The following is a 16,818-nucleotide window of genomic DNA, read 5'->3' as shown; positions in this document are numbered from 1 at the left end:
CTTTTACAAACAGGGCTGGAAAAAAAATCTGCTGTTGGTAACAATAAACAGGAACTTGAAAGATTCTTTTTTAAATAATTTCTTCCATATTTTCACTGTCATGAAAGTCTGTAGGAGCAACATATGTGCTGTGCTAAGTTATTTTTCTAGTGAACAAATTTGGAAAACCCTTTATCCTTTATCACTGTATTCTTAGTTCTGATATGTGACAATATGATGCATCTCTCCAGAGGAAAATTAACATATTCAAAATTAAGTCAGCATATATGGATTATTTTTGCTAAACTAAATATAGGGACATATTTGTTTTCAGTTATAATATGTATCAAAGGATTTCCATCTAGTGTCAATAGACAGACAAACTGAACTTCCCACTGTGATATCTCCCTGTATGTCTTTTCAAAGCAATTCCCACACAACACTGTAGTTTTACTCATCACAAAATCTTTCTACAGAACCTGAGGTAATTAAGTCTTTTATTAATAACTGTATGCTTCACTTTACCCTAATATTACCTAAACTGTGGCAGCCCTCAGACACTGAAATGTATACTGCTATTAGCTATTAGTTGGTGTATTCTTAGATGTAAGCAAACAAAAATAGTTTTAGGTATGGAACAACAACATATAAAATAAAATTAATTTGTTTTGGCAATGCTTCAGAAAAAGGAAAGTCAAACTGTATACAAAAAAAACAGCTCTCTCAATCCATTCCTAGATAAAAATGTATTTTACATGTATTTGTACATATTTTTGTATGTGTGTGTGTGCACTTTTGTCTATATTCACGCACTTAAACTAAAACCATTTCAAAGTAGTTTCAATTAATTTAAATATATCAGTAGAAATAAGAATGTCTCATGATAAGAGACATTATTGAAGACATCAGTTACTAATTGATGAACATAGGTTTTGGTTGAATGTTTAACATTGAATATATCAATATGCTGAACAAGAGTCTTTTGATACAGCTGATCTCACAAAACAATTTAAACTATTTTTTGATTCCCATAGCAAAAATAACACTTCATTATTACAATGGAAGTACTATCAGTCCGAAAGATCAGTTTAAAAACTTAACTTTGATATTTTCTGAGTTTTGAAGCATTTGTCAATAAGACCTGAATTTCTGTTGATGAAGACTTTTTTTTTTTTTTTGGTGCCGAATTCATACTCATTATTTGCTTCTCCATGTTTTGTTATGCCATTATTTATACCATCTTTGGTATGTGATCTGCAGGGAACCAGCAAGTTAGGCAACTTTATTTTGCTGATGAATAGCAGAGAGGACTCACTAAACAGGTTAAGCTATATGACCTAAGAAACAGGATATGTTAGATATCCTTGGTATGTGAAGTGTATTTTTATTATTACACGCAAATAGCATAAAATACAATTAGTGGTCCTTAGATTTTATTGATAATAGCAAATAAGAAAAAAAAAGATAATGATTATGCTGGATAAGACCATAAACATGACTTATTTGGGAATTGATTTAAACCATGCATTCAAAGTATATTTGTAGACTTTTACTTATATTACCAGCAGTATGATTAGTGTTGACATACCTCAACATCAAAGAATGTGTTAAAGGTTTGTACTGATTACTGTCACTGATTTTTTTTATAAACATAATAGTAGATCATGACCAAATCCAAACCATACAATTCAAGCTCAATGCTACTGATGTTTTTCATAAGCTACTCTCCCTTGTCATTGGAAACAGTAGACATTTTGATATACTTATAAGGTGCAGATATCCTGATATATTTTTTGTTAGAGGAGGAGCAGATACAACAGCAGCATTGTAGATTGCAACAGGGACTATGATGTGAGAACAATTGAAGGAGCTTCCCAGCACATTAAGAGTAGACTGACACAAACTAATTTATGTAAATAAATTGCTTGGGTAACATTCAGAGTTGGTGTAAATTTAATGTTAAGAGGTACTCAAGCAAAGTCTGTTCATAAGCGGAACAGACTTTACTGAAGTAAGTGAAACAAGCAAGGCCAGCCTCTTAGCTGAAATGAAAATATATTTCACTGTGGAACATTTGAATTTTACTGGTACTTGATTATATAAACAGCTGATCTAAAGGCTTGTCTATCATCTGCCCAGCCACCTAGTGTGTGCCTAACTACACTCGAGATGGATATCAAAATTGTCAGGAGTTTATAAACTCCAAATGTGATTTAATTAACAGGTGGCCAGGAAACATGAAGTTCTGTTTGAAGCATTATGACAGATTAAATCGCGTCAAATAAAAGAAGCTGCTTCACTAAGAAAATGTGTATTATACAATGGATCATAGTTTACCACCATGATTAAAAATGGGCATGAGTCCTCATCACATATGACCCAGGAACAATTGTTCAAGACAGTGAGTGGTTCCAAATCTAGAAACTATGCAATGACTCAAAGACATTCCTTGGCCTTTCAACAATATATTAAAAGAGGTGAATCGATTGTTATCCTTTAGTTATGTATGACTGCTTAGTGACAAGTCATTACCCACAAAAATTAAGTATATTAATGACACTGATTTTTGAGTGCTTGTTAACACTAGAAAGTTATCCCAGATCGAAGCAGACTATTAATTATGAGCTATTTTTAAACAATGCTACCTGTGACTCTGCCTATTCCAGAAACCGATGTCACTTTACAAGGATATGAAACCACTTTCAGCTATTTCTGAATAACTCCATCAGTAAACAAGCCCTTTTAGCCTATCTTCTACTTTGACAGATTGTCCAAGAAACAAATTTGGTCAATAAAAACAAAATGTTCTTTTTAAAAGTTAAAAAAGTCACAGCCAACAAACACAATGTAACTTCTAAACAACTCCCTAGTTTCATGTCCTGTCTCTCTCCTCCTCCCACAGATCCAGCTTGCAAGATGCTGACCAGTAATGAGATACACTGCACATCCATCACACCCACTGTCTCAGGGGGAGGTGAGAGCACACAGCCTCTGAGGCAAGACCGTGTTCAAACTATGGATATAAAACTCAGAGGAAGGCAATGATATATATATTTATCATTCCTAATACAGCTCCTGGCTTCTACTCTGCCATAAGTAGGCTGAAGAAATACTAAAAGAGTGAATACCAAAAACACATGGGTACAGATTGTTCCCTGGAAGGAAAGAAGTGAAACTGACAGCAGATTCATAGGAATATCTTAGACTGTGTTACACAGCAGCTTATGAGAAAGCTTGGGAGTTGTTGCAAGGAGTCTTGTGCTATTGCTCCCACAGGAACCAGAGTTATTATGATGCCACTGGCCTGCTTCACTACCATATGTGTTTTACACTTCCTAACTCTCGTGGTGTCCCTCAACATTAAGTTTATACCAAATATGAATGCTACCCAATCTGTTTATTTATATAAATTGATTTCTATAAGCCTACTCTTAATGTACTGGGAGGCTCCTTTAATTGTTCTCATATCATATCTCCTGTAATCTACAATGCTGTGATTGTACATTTTCCCTCTCCAACATAAAATATATAATGATATCCACACCTTATGAATACATCAAAATTTATACTGTTTCCAATAGCAAGTAGATTACACGTTCTCAAACCCAGATGCAAAATTAAAAGGGAAAAGGGAATAAATATTGCAAGGAACATAAAAGAAAAAAAAAGAAGGATCATGATTGCAATTCAGGTACAATATGTTCCATGTTCTCCATTTATTTTAACTGTTTATGTAAGAGTCCTAACTCTATAGTTCAGCATGAAAGGACACAAGAGTAGCAGAGGGAAAGAGGTGTTATATGAGATACCTTCTTTAAATTCAGAAGATTGGTTACCATATAAACATATTTATAAAATAAGCATGGTCAAGATTACTGAGCTTGAATACATGAAGTGACATATTCAGATTATACAGCTTCAATGGCCTAAGAAACCTTTAAGAATATTACCAAGGAAAACATTGTCATTGGCCTCATTTAGCTTAGGAGAGAGCCAGAACTAAGATGTCATTGCCTTAGTCAAGCCAAATGAACTGAAATAAATAGGAAAACTTAATGTGATTATGGTAGGCAGAATTTTAAAATAAAACTGAGTAATTCTTATTTTAAAACATTTTTACTAAATATTTTTATTTAAATTAAAAATAGAGTAGAAACTAAAAACTTGGGACCTTGAACCCACCTCAGTTTCTGTTTCCTTGAGTGACATGATTGAGTTGTAAACACAAAAAGTAGTTTTACCATATCTACCATTAAGACAACTGTATTGATAGTGTTTTGATAGAAAAAGATTGCTGCTGACTCAGGTTTTATTTCATGTACTTAAAAGTAGCCCTGTGATATTTTGCAACTAGAATCATTGCAGCCATGCCAAAGCACAAAAGGGAACTAGAAAATGCAACCCATTAAAAAAAACCAACAACCTGAAACCAATTCATTCAGTAACTGGCAAAGTGAAACGGCAAAGCAAACAAACCACATCAATGGTGAAAATGCACAAAAATATTAAATATTAAATTGGCTTATGTTTTGGTCATCTGAGGTATATAAGCAACACAGATAAGGGTTTTTTTAAGAATATATGACTTTAATTTTGTCCCTTTAATGATAAATTTACAGTGTAAATGACATGTCCACCATAATTTTGAAATACAATGTAGTTACCACCGATTTCCTGCAAATGCCTTTGTGTTATATTTGCTTGTGGTAGAGGAGTAAATTTGACAAAAATAAATTCTTATGCATATCCACACTTGGGGGATTAATAGCAAAATTAAATATTTAAAATTAAATAAATGAAGATAAAAATTCTGCAAAATAAACATTCCTCCTGCATTTCCTCGAACAAGATTTTCCTCAGCATACTGTCTAGTACACCACTCTTAGTAAAAAAGAAAAACAAAGCAAAAAAAAAGCTTAAAAAAATTGAAGAAACAAGATCTGTTTATTGAGAATGAGGCAAAAGGATACAACTGATATTTGCCTGATATTTTACCTCTTGTTGATTAGGATAATAATTTTCCCAACCTTCAATATCGATGTCAGTCCACCCCTAGAACTGTGAGGCCATTTGTGTTGGGAAGAGCACACGCAGCTCACGACTGGCACCTGTACCAACTTCTGGAGCATTGGTTCATCCTCTGAGGCCCCTCTCCCCAAGGCTGTCAAAGATGCTTGTGTCAACTCCTCTGATACTTGCCACAGACAGCTCAAGTGGAGATGGTTTTATTTAATTTGGAAGAGGAAGAGTTTGCTCTGCCATCTCTCTCTGTGCTCCCACAATGTGTACTCAAGCATTAGTGGACAAATATATCAAATAAATATCAGATAAAAGCACCCAAAATATGGTAATGCAAAGAAAGGACATATTTTAGGGTATGGTCAGAGAAGATATTCCAAGCCTCCACTGTTGCTTCTAGAAATGTCAGGACAATTCAGAAATGTCAGTTCCTTTACCAGTTTCCAGATTGTAATTGAAGGATCATGTAGCTCTCTCGCTCTTTCTCTCTCTTTCTCTCTCTCTAAATAGGTCTGTAAAGATCAGCTGGAAAGTGCAGACAGAATTGTTCACTGGTTAGATTTACTTAGAGCTACAGGGTATATATGTGCTTTGTTTTGTCTTATTGATCAATCTAGCTTACATTTTTAGCACACACAAACAAAAATCAGGAAAAAAAAATGTTGATGAAAAACACGAACAACACAAATAATGTTCCAATCGTGCAAATTTTGCTTCACTGGATAAAGCACTTCTTGACACAGTAATGTCCAGAATTCCCCTCCCCCAGAAAAATACATGACTGAGACTGAAGCCATTCTTTTTTTTTCCTTTTTTTTCTTTTCTTTTTTTTTTTTTCTTTTTTTCCTTAAGGCTATACAACACAAAGAAATAAAGCATGGAAAGAACACCTCATTGGGCTGAACAGTCCTTTCTTCTGGCTCTGGAGTGAGCCTTTGACAAAGCGAATCTGTGGTCCAAGTTATTTGTCTTACTGGGACAACAACAAGAGAAAGAAAAAGAGGAAAAAAATGAAAGAGAGGAAAAAAATAAAAAGAATAAGAAAGTCAATGATCCCAACAATAAAATCCAAAATTGACTTTACAATCACAGGTACAAATTGCTCAGGTCGATAATTTCATTTCTCCTAAAGATCACTGTCGTCTAAAACTAATTAGAGGCGCAGGTTCCAAGGAATTGTCAATATTCAAAGCAAATGTTGGAGTTTAGAAGGTTGTCATTCTTCTACTGTGACAGTCTGACGGGGTGACCGAAAATATTGTCATGTGCTGCCAAGTTCAGGGTGTCATTAACGACTGAATCCTTGCTCCGGCTCATGGATCTGTCTCCTATTTGGCCTTCTTTTATAGTGGAAAGACTAAGAAGCCGGAAAAGGTTGAATATTTCCACCCTCCCATGAGGTTACCCCTTTCCAGTTTGAGATGCACTTTGTCTTCTCTTTCCATAAGGAGCAAGACCCCATTGCTGGCTGCTTCTCTGGTGACGTCCTGATCTCCTGCAAAAGCTGAAATCACTGGGTAGCCGTTTTGCATTAAACTTACCTAAAAAGTGCAAAGAGACAGAATCTGAGTTTTCTCAATACTCTCAATGATTTTTTTCCTGTCCACATCACTAAACTTTTGTACAGGTTAGAATCTGGGCTGAATTAAGATAAGGCAATGTGTGATTTCTGTCATGTGTAAGATCCCTTTAAAAACAACCCACAGTCTTATTCTTCAATTTCTCTTCTTGTAAATGTGTGTCTAGAAATAAGAATTTGAAGGGGACAAAAAAAAAAAAACAAACTAAAAGACAGCATCTTCTTCAAATTAGAACCCACCTGGATGGTTTGTCTGTTATAGACCTTGACCACGTGGAAACTGAAACTGTATATCCCTTTTCTTGGTGCTACAAATATACTGGAAGCAAGATCAAAATGGTTGCCAATATTAACTAATACCTGGAAAATATAGAAATAGAATAAAGAAAAGGAGAGAGAGAGAAAAAGAGAGAAATCAGACTTCACCTTAGAAAAACGCCAGTGAAAATCTGACATGAGCTCAATGACTAAAATAAAGGCTAGTCAAAATGGCATTTGCAGCACAATTAAAAGTACATGGCAGGGGAATGGAGTCAAGTTACAGAGGCATTTAAAAGGCATCAGAGTTAGTAAAGCAATTCAGTTATGCAAAAGTGATCTCCAAAGTCCATTAGATTAAGTGCAAATGTCCACACTGTCCTGTCAATAAAGCAAGGGTGGCAGAAGGAGGAGGAGTGTGAAATGGAGGGAAGGAGGGAAGGAAAAAAAGCTGGGAAAAAATCCCAAAAGTCTTTAACTCATAATGAAAATGTATGGTTTTTTTAGCTAGCACTACTGAAATCAGAGCTGGCCTCGAGTTTAATAGGGTATAGAACCAAAATTGCACTGCAGAGTGGGGCAAAGGCGCAGAGCGGATGCTCAGCAACAGCAACATCCGCCGGCTCATGTCTCTCTGTCCCTCCGGAGGGCTGTGCCACTTGGCCCACAGGCTCCTCAGGAGGCTGGGGTGCGCCTGCTCCTCCTTCCCGGCAATAAACTCACTTTGTCATATATTTGAAGGGTTTTTTTTAAACAAAACCAACCAAAAAAAAAAAAAAAGAAAAAAAAGAAAGAAAAAAAAGGTGGTGGGGGGGGAGAACTGAGCCCTCCTGCAGATGTGCAAAGCCTCGTTCGGAAGGGGCAGCCGCTCCCTGCCGACCCGCCGATCCGACGCGGGGATTTGGCCTCGGCTCGTCGGCTCGCTCCTTTTGCAGGCTGCTGCGACGGGCAGCGTGATTTGGCTGTGAAGGCACGGCTGGCGGAGAGAAGAACCCGCGGGCCGGTGGCGATGCCGTGTGGCGAGCGGGTGTGCCTGAGCCGGCTGCTCCGCCGTGCCCACCCCCGGGGCACCTCCGGCACGCTCAGTTTGCGGGCTACAACTCTGCTTTAATGAAGAAAAATACAAAGCAGGAAAAAACAAAAACGCCATGGCCCTCTACCCACCAAATCCCAAGCCCTTCCTCTAAAATCGCAAAAGTCTACAGTTTCTAAAAAAAAAAAAAACAACAACGGAGCAAAAAAATAATTTTAAAAAAATCCTTATTGTGGGAACACCGAGAAAACGCCTTCAAACTCCTAGGAGCTGCACACTGCCGGGTAAAGCATCTAAAATATACTACATATTTAGCAAGTTTGGGGTTTGATTTTTTGGTTGTTTTTTTCTCTACTGATCTGATTTTATGAGATCTTGTGTGCGATGAATAGCTGTGCAAACTCATCAGGAGGGACAGGTAGACAGATAAATGCCAGGCAGACAGACAGGTAAAAACAGCAAACAAACAACCCAAAAACCAACCAACCAAACAAGCCCAGAGAAAACAATCTGGTATGCTAATTTTGGCTGACTCTGCAATACTACTTCAGGAGTCAGAAGCGGTAGGGAAATATGGAAATTTCACTGCAAAAATAAAGTGGATGGACTGGGCATGGCCTCCGGGGGGCAAGCGGTGCGATGAGGCAGGGGCAGGGGCAGAACAAGCAGGCAGGGCTGTTGGCTGCTCTGCCCGGCGTATGCCGTGCGGGATAACACCATTCCCATACAGCCCACCGGGGACACCGTTTGCCTCGCCTGACAACGCGGGAAACACCCTCTTCTTCCTCATCCCTCCCTCCCCCTGAGAGATGCTGTAACATTGCCAGATGCGATCCAAACACGGAGATCCGGCCACTGCTCATCGGTAAATCTCTGAATTTGCACCGAAGGAGGGATGTGCACCCTTCCCCCGGGTCGTTCCTGGCTGGCCGAGTAAATTCCTTGGCTGCAAGGCACCCCCGCACGCGTCCGAGGCACCGACTCACGCTAAAGCCCTTTCCGTACTAGCGATGGCACCGGACAAGAGGCCAGCGTGTCCCTCCCTTCCCGCGCCCCGGTACAACCCTAGGAAAGCCCCGCAGCCACCTAAAAGGACTTTCCAAGGTCTTTCTTGGGAGTTGGGAAGTAAAGTTTCTGTTGAGAGGGTGGGTCGGGATTAAAAGATGGAACGGGAACCAGGAGAATAAGCGTGCGGCCAGGGGGAGGCAGGGGCGGGAATGCCCGCGCAGGGGCCGCCGGCGAGGGGACGGGAGTAGAGAAGGTGGCGGCTGACCTGGTCGAAGTAGATGGTCATGGTGCGGTTGCTCATCTCGGAGGGCTCGTGGTTGGTGCTGCGGGTGGCCGAGAAGGCCACCTTGGCGCTGCCCGAGCGCACCGAGATCCCCAGGGAGGAGGTGATGGCGCCGTCGGCCGAAGGGCTGGAGTCGCAGACCACCAGGCATTTCCCCTCCAGGACGATGGGCTCCGTGTCGTTCTGCGCCCGCACCGGGCACCCGGCGGGCAGCAGCAGCAGGAGCAGCGGCAGCGCCGCCGCCAGGCAGCAGGAGCAGCCGCCCGCCGGCTCCGGCAGCGCCCCCCGCCGCCGCCGCCCCATGCCCAGCGCCGAACTGCCGCCGCCGCCGCTCCGGATCGCCGCCGACATGCGGGCGCCCCGCGCCGCCGCGGGCGGGCGGCCGCGGGGAGGCGGAGGGGGCTGCGCGCCTGCTGCCGCCGCGGCGCCCTGCGGCCAGCGCTCTGCGGGACGGCGGCTGGGCAGCGGCGGCTGCGGCCGCGCCTTCCTCCCCTTCTTCTCGTCCTCCTCCTCCTCTGCGCGGGGCGAAGGAGCCTCCTCAGAGGGCGGGCGGCACGCAGCAGCCTGCCGAGGGGAAAGGCGGCGGTGAAGCACAGCAGCGGGCAGGAGGGAGCCCGCACCACGCCGCCCGGCGGGCTGCCCCTCCCCGCCCCGAGAGCCCAGCGAGTACAACAGGTCTGGGAGACACCTGGCTGCCCGGTGTCCCCTCTTTCTCCCGTTCCCCAGCAGCCTGGGGTCCCGCAGCCTCTGCTGTACTCCGAGGGGGGAGGAGGGGGCAGCTCGGCAGATTGCATTCCCAAACCCGCGGCAGAGCATCCTGCGGGCGCCTCGGGCAATCAGTTTCCCGCCCCATAAGCAATGGGCTCTCCAAAACCAGGCTCCACTTCCCAAAGCCCCACTTTTTACTACATCTGCGACCCTGGTTTGTATCCACCTCCTAACGCCCCAGCCACGACGGAAGGAGATTTTATTCTTGCTATGACTAACTCAGCTTCTCTCCCCTCGATGGAGCTGCCCCGCTATCTGTAGAGTTCGCGGGCGGATGGGGAGCCCCGAAGCCCCCGCCGCTGCTCCCGCCGGGCTCTGGAAGCCGCCGCCACCCTTCTCCCCTCCTGGAGGATGCTGCGCTCGGGCACTGATTTGTATCCGCAACCTTCTGTGCCCCAGGCCAGGCTGCCACCGCTGCTGCCCACCCCGGCGACTCCCTGAACTCGGGAGAAAGAAGCAACCAGCTCAGGTATCCCCCGGTTCCCAGCCCGGCATGCACACATATCGCAGGAGTCAAAGCCTCACCCGGCTTCTCCCTCGGAAGTTGCCTCTCAGTTTTTCCCGTTCACCAGAACACCCGGAGATCTCGCTCCTGGAAGATCGTCCCTACACTCCCCCAGAGGCATCTCTACCGCTGCCCTAACCCCCCATCTTATTTTTGCTATCATTTAAAATTATAATTTGCAAAAAGAGCAGCCGGAGGGGAGGAGAATGGTCTTTTTACCTGGGAGGTCCATGACGGGAGAGGAGGGCTGGTTAGGTAGCTGGTCCGTGAACTTGTATAGCTTAGAGAGAATGAGCCGAGGTTGCGCTGGCAGAAAGAAAAGGAAACAGGAGTCGCCTCTTTCTCTCCCGCCCATTGCCAATAATCATCCCCCTCCCGCCAGCCGCTACCACCACCACCCCACTTCCTCCCTCCTCCCCTCTTCAGCTGCACACACACACACGCACACACGCACACACACACAGGCACCCGGCAGGGATCCAGACACCGGATCGGAGCGGAGTGTGGCCACGGCGCCGCCGGCGATCCCGCACCCCAGTTTTTGCCCCGGCCACGCACCCCCGCGCCCTGGAGCCGCACCCCGACACACCGCGAGCAGCCGCGACAAGCCGCGGGGTTCCCACTGGGACGGCCTCTCCGGTGTCACCGGAGGCAGGGAAAAGCCGTGCCCCTTCTTCCCCCCCGCCCATCTCCCCATTATTTCTACTTGAGCCCGTCGTGCTAGGACGCTCCTGTTCCAACATGCCACCGACACGTTAGAGCTCACCGGCCGCTGCTGCGGCCGAGCCACGCAGCATCACTCACCGCGAGCTGTTTGGAATTTACAGACCGTAATTCTGACAATCACTAAAAAGGACACGCTGTTTGGGGCACTTCTGGCGGTAAGGCTGCGCCCCGCACGCCTCAAGGCCCCATTCCAACCCCGCACCTCGGTGCCCAAAGCACGACGTCAGCTCCCCCTTTATTAAAATATTTCTTTCCCGGGGCGTCTCTGCTTTGCTGCCCTCTCCCTGACCCGCTCCCGAGCCGGGACCCGCTCCCTGACACACTTCAGGACTCGGACCTGCTGCCAGACCCGCTCGGGAGCCGGATTTGTTCCCAAGCCCGCTCTCGGACCAGGACCGGCTCCCAGCCCCTCTCCCGGGTCAAGACCCATTCCCAGCCCCTCTCCCGGGTCAAGACCCGCTCCCAGCCCCTCTCCCGGGTCAGGACCCATTCCCACTCCCTCTCCCGGGTCAAGACCCATTCCCAGTCCCTCTCCCGGGTCAGGACCCATTCCCAGTCCCTCTCTCAGCCCCTCTCCCGGGTCAGGACCCATTCCCAGTCCCTCTCCCGGGTCAGGACCCATTCCCAGTCCCTCTCCCGGGTCAGGACTCATTCCCAGTCCCGCTCCCAGCCCCTCTCCCGGCCCCACCCGCAGCTCGGCTCCAAGCGCGGTCGCAGGGCGCCACCTGGCGGCGGCGCGGGCGGGCGGGCTGTGCAGCGAGGGCCGGAGGGGGCAGGGAGAGTCTCACCCCGGCAGGGAAGGGCTGGGAGGGAAATCCCAGAGGGCAGAGCTTTCGGCTCAGGAACTGAATGGCAGCCCCCTCTCGCTGCCTGCAGGGCTGGGTGCGCTGGGCTGGTGGGTTAGCCCTGCCTTGCGGAGCGGTAACGATGCTGATGTCTGTCACAGACAAGGTTATCGCCAGATGCTGCCAGCTGCAAATGTTTCGTGCGCCTCAGCTCGTGGGGCTGCTGCCGGGTTACCGGCAATGCGGGAGAGGGTAAGGCAGTGCTCTGGCCAAGTTGTTTTGAGAAACGCCGTTGCATTTTGATGCATTTCTCTCCATTTCAAACTGGGTTTCTCATTGCATATGGCGTTTTCCTGGAGACCCTGAAACTTAGACTTCAGTACCTGAAAGGAGCTTGTCAGAAAACCGTGTATACATCTGAGCAGTAGCTCCTGATACAGAGAAAATTTGCAGGTGTATGTCAACAGTAAATTTACAATCTCTTCTATGAATGAGCACTGCTCTGTTTCAATCTTCTGCTTTAAGCAGAAGCAAGGAACCCCTGAGGGTGTCTGCCTGGTGATTTGCACCGAGAAATTAATCATTCCCTGAAATTACAGCTAAGCAGTGTGCAGGGAATTCCTAACCTATAGCTCCTTATTTCAAATGAGAAATTTATGCTAAACCTGAAATACTCGTGTTTAATGGTTTTTTTTCCGAGTTCAAGCACAGAGGGATGAGAGTGTAAAGCTGAAAAGTGTAGTGCATTAAAATTATCAGAAATCAGAGCAGGAACAAGTCTGTGGCTGTAAGGCAGCACCTGTTCTGTAAGACAGTGAAAAGGACCATAGAAATTCCTTCAGAAGATATCAACACTCAGTCTTACATGTGTCTGGTACACTGGGGAGCTGCTATTATTTCTCTTTAGATCACACTACTCATTGATTATGACTGTGTTATATAAACAAGGAATGAAAGCAGAACCAAAAGATTTCTACTTTGTACTATATGACTTAGAACATAAGGCCCAGTGTTGAGGGAATGATGGCATGTTATCAGTTCTGCCTGCAACTTTCAAGGAAGATGAACATAAGAACTAAAGGGAACTGAAAAGCCATTAAATCCAATGTGCACCCATAGGAAAAGAAAAAGAGATTAAATCTTCCCTTTTTTAATACAAGAAAGGAATCCCACATGTACAGAAACTCCCTTCTTGGATAGGTAACTAGTAAAAGAACTGTAAATAAAAATCAGTACAGCATGAATGAAGGGAGGGGGAATAACAAAAGAATTTTTACTTCTAATAAAATATCAGTATTTGACATTCACGAAATTTATTAGAAAACAGTGCATTATTTTTCATTAAATATTTTCCTTAACAGAATAAAACTGCAGTGTTCATGGAGGTATGAAGCTGGTGGAATTACATAAGCATCTTTCCTTCTTTTTTTTCTTTTTTGTGAGTGGCAAGGCTGAAATTACAGAATTTGAAATTAATGTGGGAAAATGCACCTCAGTTATGGAGTGACTTCAAAAAGTGTAGCTACTAAAGTAAATTAGCAGGTGAGTTATTGGTAAGGTTTTCTTTCTTGAGTTCAAAAAGTTGGCTGTAGTTGGAAAAGAATAGTGTGTAATCAAGCTCATGTCATTTTTCATCATTTTGCCAAGAATACAAACATTTCTACTAGAGACATGTTGAACTTGATGGTGTGGAAGTTACACAAGAGGTGAAAATGTTCATTTCTTTGGAACCTTTCCTAAGCTAGCCCTCACCTTGAACTCATTTAATCCAACAGCTTCAAGGGGAAAAGCTTTTTGTCTTATCTACTAAATCAAGTTAGCAACAGAAAGGTATTTTGATCAGTAGCTCCCAAGTGTTTCCCATACATTATTTACAATAATGCCAAACAAAATAGGACACTCCTTTCCAAAAGAAAATGCTGTATATCTTTTCCTGAAATTATTTCATGGATATTTGCATGTATTATATCATTGTCACATATACAGAAACAGAGAAGGAAGAAATGTTCATTTGATTTGAAACATTCTTTCATCTATCAGTAATATCAGAACAAGTTTGTAGCAGGGGCACAAAAACACCTCCATTATCAGCCAAGGTGACAATTTCCAAGTCCTCATTTATTAAATAGGTCACAATTTAAATGGCTAAACTGAGTCTTCATGGATTACATGGCCTTTAAAAAACAATTTTACTGTAAATTGTAGCAAATGGGATTTTACAAATCTGGTCATTTTACAAGCATGTCTTTGAAATATAATCTGATGGTAGAGAAAGTGCAGTCTTCTGTACCTACCCAGTGACGACCTCTGCATCAAGCAGCTGAGGTTTACCCACCCTCTGTGAGAGCAATCCTTGTGTTAAATTCAACCATCAGCATGACTAAAAGAATGTTTTGTAAATTCAAATCAGTGTTTAATTCTCTATTCTATTGGGACACCAGGGCTTATTACCTTATAGCTGCCAGCTATGGCCAGGAATATATAATTCTGTTGATAACATATACAACACTCTCAAGTATAAGCAATATAGAGAAAAATTACGTAATTAATTAGAATTCATTCAAAGAGATACTTAAACTTCATTTCTAGTCCCTGAGTCTTAGTGTCTCACACACCAGCCAAGGCAGTTAGACTTTTTCCCTGCATAAGAAAATTGCCCATAAATTTTTACCATGTGACAGTTCTCAAGTGCAAAGATTTTCCCTTCATAGGAAGGTGAGGAAGGACTATAGATGGAGGATTTTACCCATTCTCAGAAAGAACATCATGTCTGATAGAATGTCAGGAATATCTGCATTAGATTTTACACATTGAAAGAGCTAAGTGTAATATCTCAAGAACATTTGGTTCATATAAAAATATCAGAACAGCCCTAACATCATGTTCTGACTCTGTCATCAGCCTCTGTGACCAACACATTTTCAAATTATTCAGGTTTCCTTGGGAATATTTAGAGATGGAGATGTCATATCATTAAACAAAAAATGGTGCAAATGGCCCTTTTTTCCCTAAATATATACCAATCAGAAATATTCAGACAATGTGCAGCAGTCACCAGTGTGTTCTGTAGGTTCAACACTTTTGCCCAGTTTTCAAGGTTTGGTGCATCCTCAGAACAAACAATTTACAATGATGTGGAGTAGCTCTGCTGTTCCCTGGATTCCTTCTTCACAGACCTTTTAAGTAGATAAATGATGACAGCAACTTAGTGTGCCTTCCAAAGACTGCACATTTTTTGTCTAAAAAACAAAAGCCATTTGTGAGAAATGTTTACCACAACAACAGCCAGGCATAAGGCTTGGCAAGCACAATTTTTTTTTCTTTTATATGTAGCACTCAACATTGCTTGTGTGTCTAGGTTTTGGGCACTTTTCACTCGTACAAACTCACACCTTGACCTTATAAATAAGACCCCCATATTTAAAAAAAAGTATCTCCTAGCTAACATAATTAAAGACTTTATTTATTCTCTTTCACCTGCAAAAATGTATGTGGCCACCCTATATCCCCTCTCTGAGCTTCCCAACTGAGTTCAGAGGCTGAAGTATTTACATGAAATTTATAATGAAAACATTGCTATAAACAAAGCACAATAGAAAGTTTCATTGCAGGGGATTCCTTAGGGATCATAGCCAATAGATATAAACTTCAATGAAGTTAATATATGTTAGATATATAGATATAGATATAGATATATATAGATATATAAATCTACCTATCTCATCTTACAGATGTTACATGTCTCATTATATATATGTATTAGATAATATAGGTGTATATATTATGTACAGATATTATGTGTTAGTAATGTGTGAGATCTGGGAAGAACTGATGGTGTTAAACGATATTTTTGCATTGATTTTCTTGTTGCAGGTGAGATGTTGCTATACAATGTCACATAAATGTGAAATTCAAGAGATGCAGACTGTTTATTTTCAGAAGAGAAAAATCTTGAAACAGGACTTTGAAATACAACAAAGAAATGCCACAGCCTTCAACTGCTTTACTTAGTTCATTGCTTCGCTAGTTCATTCAGCTAGATTTCAAAGAAGTCTTTCCAGTTCTAATTGGAAAACAAAGTTATACTGAATCACATGTTTTTAATGATGCATGATAATTTGTATTAGCCGAGAAGACTTTGACATTTCTGAAAACAATCCAAAGAAATAAAAATACATGGTGTAGTTAGAAGATCACATTATTAATGATTTCATTACTTAGTTCCGAGTTTAGCATTTCAGAATGCAAATCAGGTTTGAAAGCAATACTGTAGAAGACAGTCTCATTAATGACATACGTGGAAGGAAGTCTATAACTCTATCACTCTTTTTTTTTTGTTGCTTCTTATTTTTTATTCTGCTTTAAAGACTCATCCTTTTATTTTGGGAAAGCAACTGCTCTGCAAACAGGCTTCTGTACATTGTTCCAAGTTGCACACTCACAAAGTAAAAATATCAAAAAAGCTACTTGCTGTAGAAATCTTAGCCATTATACAGAGCTGTAACCTTTCTGGTAGGGAGCAAAACTGGTAAGGTTCAGTCCTTTTAAAATTAATTTTTCTTCTGATATAAATGTATCTGTGTTGCAACCAAGAGACTCTAGCTTTAGAGAGTTGAAACAGATGTATTTTGTCACTTTTATATGCTAATTCCAACTCAGCACATGGCTGCTGAGAACTCTGACGGCATTTGAGAGACCCAAGAGATTTGAGTCTTAGTTTCCCTCATGGAAACTAATGAAGAAGATCTCTAGTTGTTGTTAACTCAGTCATGTGTATTTCTTTCAGCTTTAATTCGTGTTAATTTTTTTCACTTTTCCTCCATCAGAGCTCAGAATTTGAACCAATAATTAGACTACTATATTGTTGAGATTTTT

At 42.7% G+C, this 16,818-nt stretch overlaps 1 protein-coding gene across 2 annotated transcripts; it reads right to left on the bottom strand.

The window, feature by feature from the left end:
* Positions 1–5,892: 5,892 nt before the first annotated feature.
* On the bottom strand, positions 5,893–11,083 carry CBLN2 (cerebellin 2 precursor). 2 transcript variants are annotated; one of them, XM_085052450.1, is made up of 5 exons: positions 11,012–11,083; positions 10,652–10,738; positions 9,142–9,723; positions 6,818–6,937; positions 5,893–6,539 (listed from the first exon to the last, which is right to left on the bottom strand). In XM_085052450.1, the coding sequence occupies exons 3-5, from the start codon at positions 9,508–9,510 to the stop codon at positions 6,342–6,344; spliced, it is 687 nt and encodes a 228-aa protein (XP_084908576.1). In that variant the 5' UTR covers positions 9,511–9,723; positions 10,652–10,738; positions 11,012–11,083; the 3' UTR covers positions 5,893–6,341. The 2 variants fall into 2 exon arrangements, with proteins under 2 accessions (XP_084908576.1, XP_084908575.1); XM_085052449.1 differs by having other exon boundaries at positions 10,991–11,041.
* Between the last annotated feature and the right edge of the window lie 5,735 nt (positions 11,084–16,818).

The sequence above is a fragment of the Lichenostomus cassidix genome, chromosome 2 (assembly GCF_008360975.1).
Source record: "Lichenostomus cassidix isolate B80296 chromosome 2, HeHo_3.0, whole genome shotgun sequence".
Taxonomy (NCBI): domain Eukaryota; kingdom Metazoa; phylum Chordata; class Aves; order Passeriformes; family Meliphagidae; genus Lichenostomus; species Lichenostomus cassidix.
This window is presented reverse-complemented; position numbering and strand designations above follow the sequence as displayed.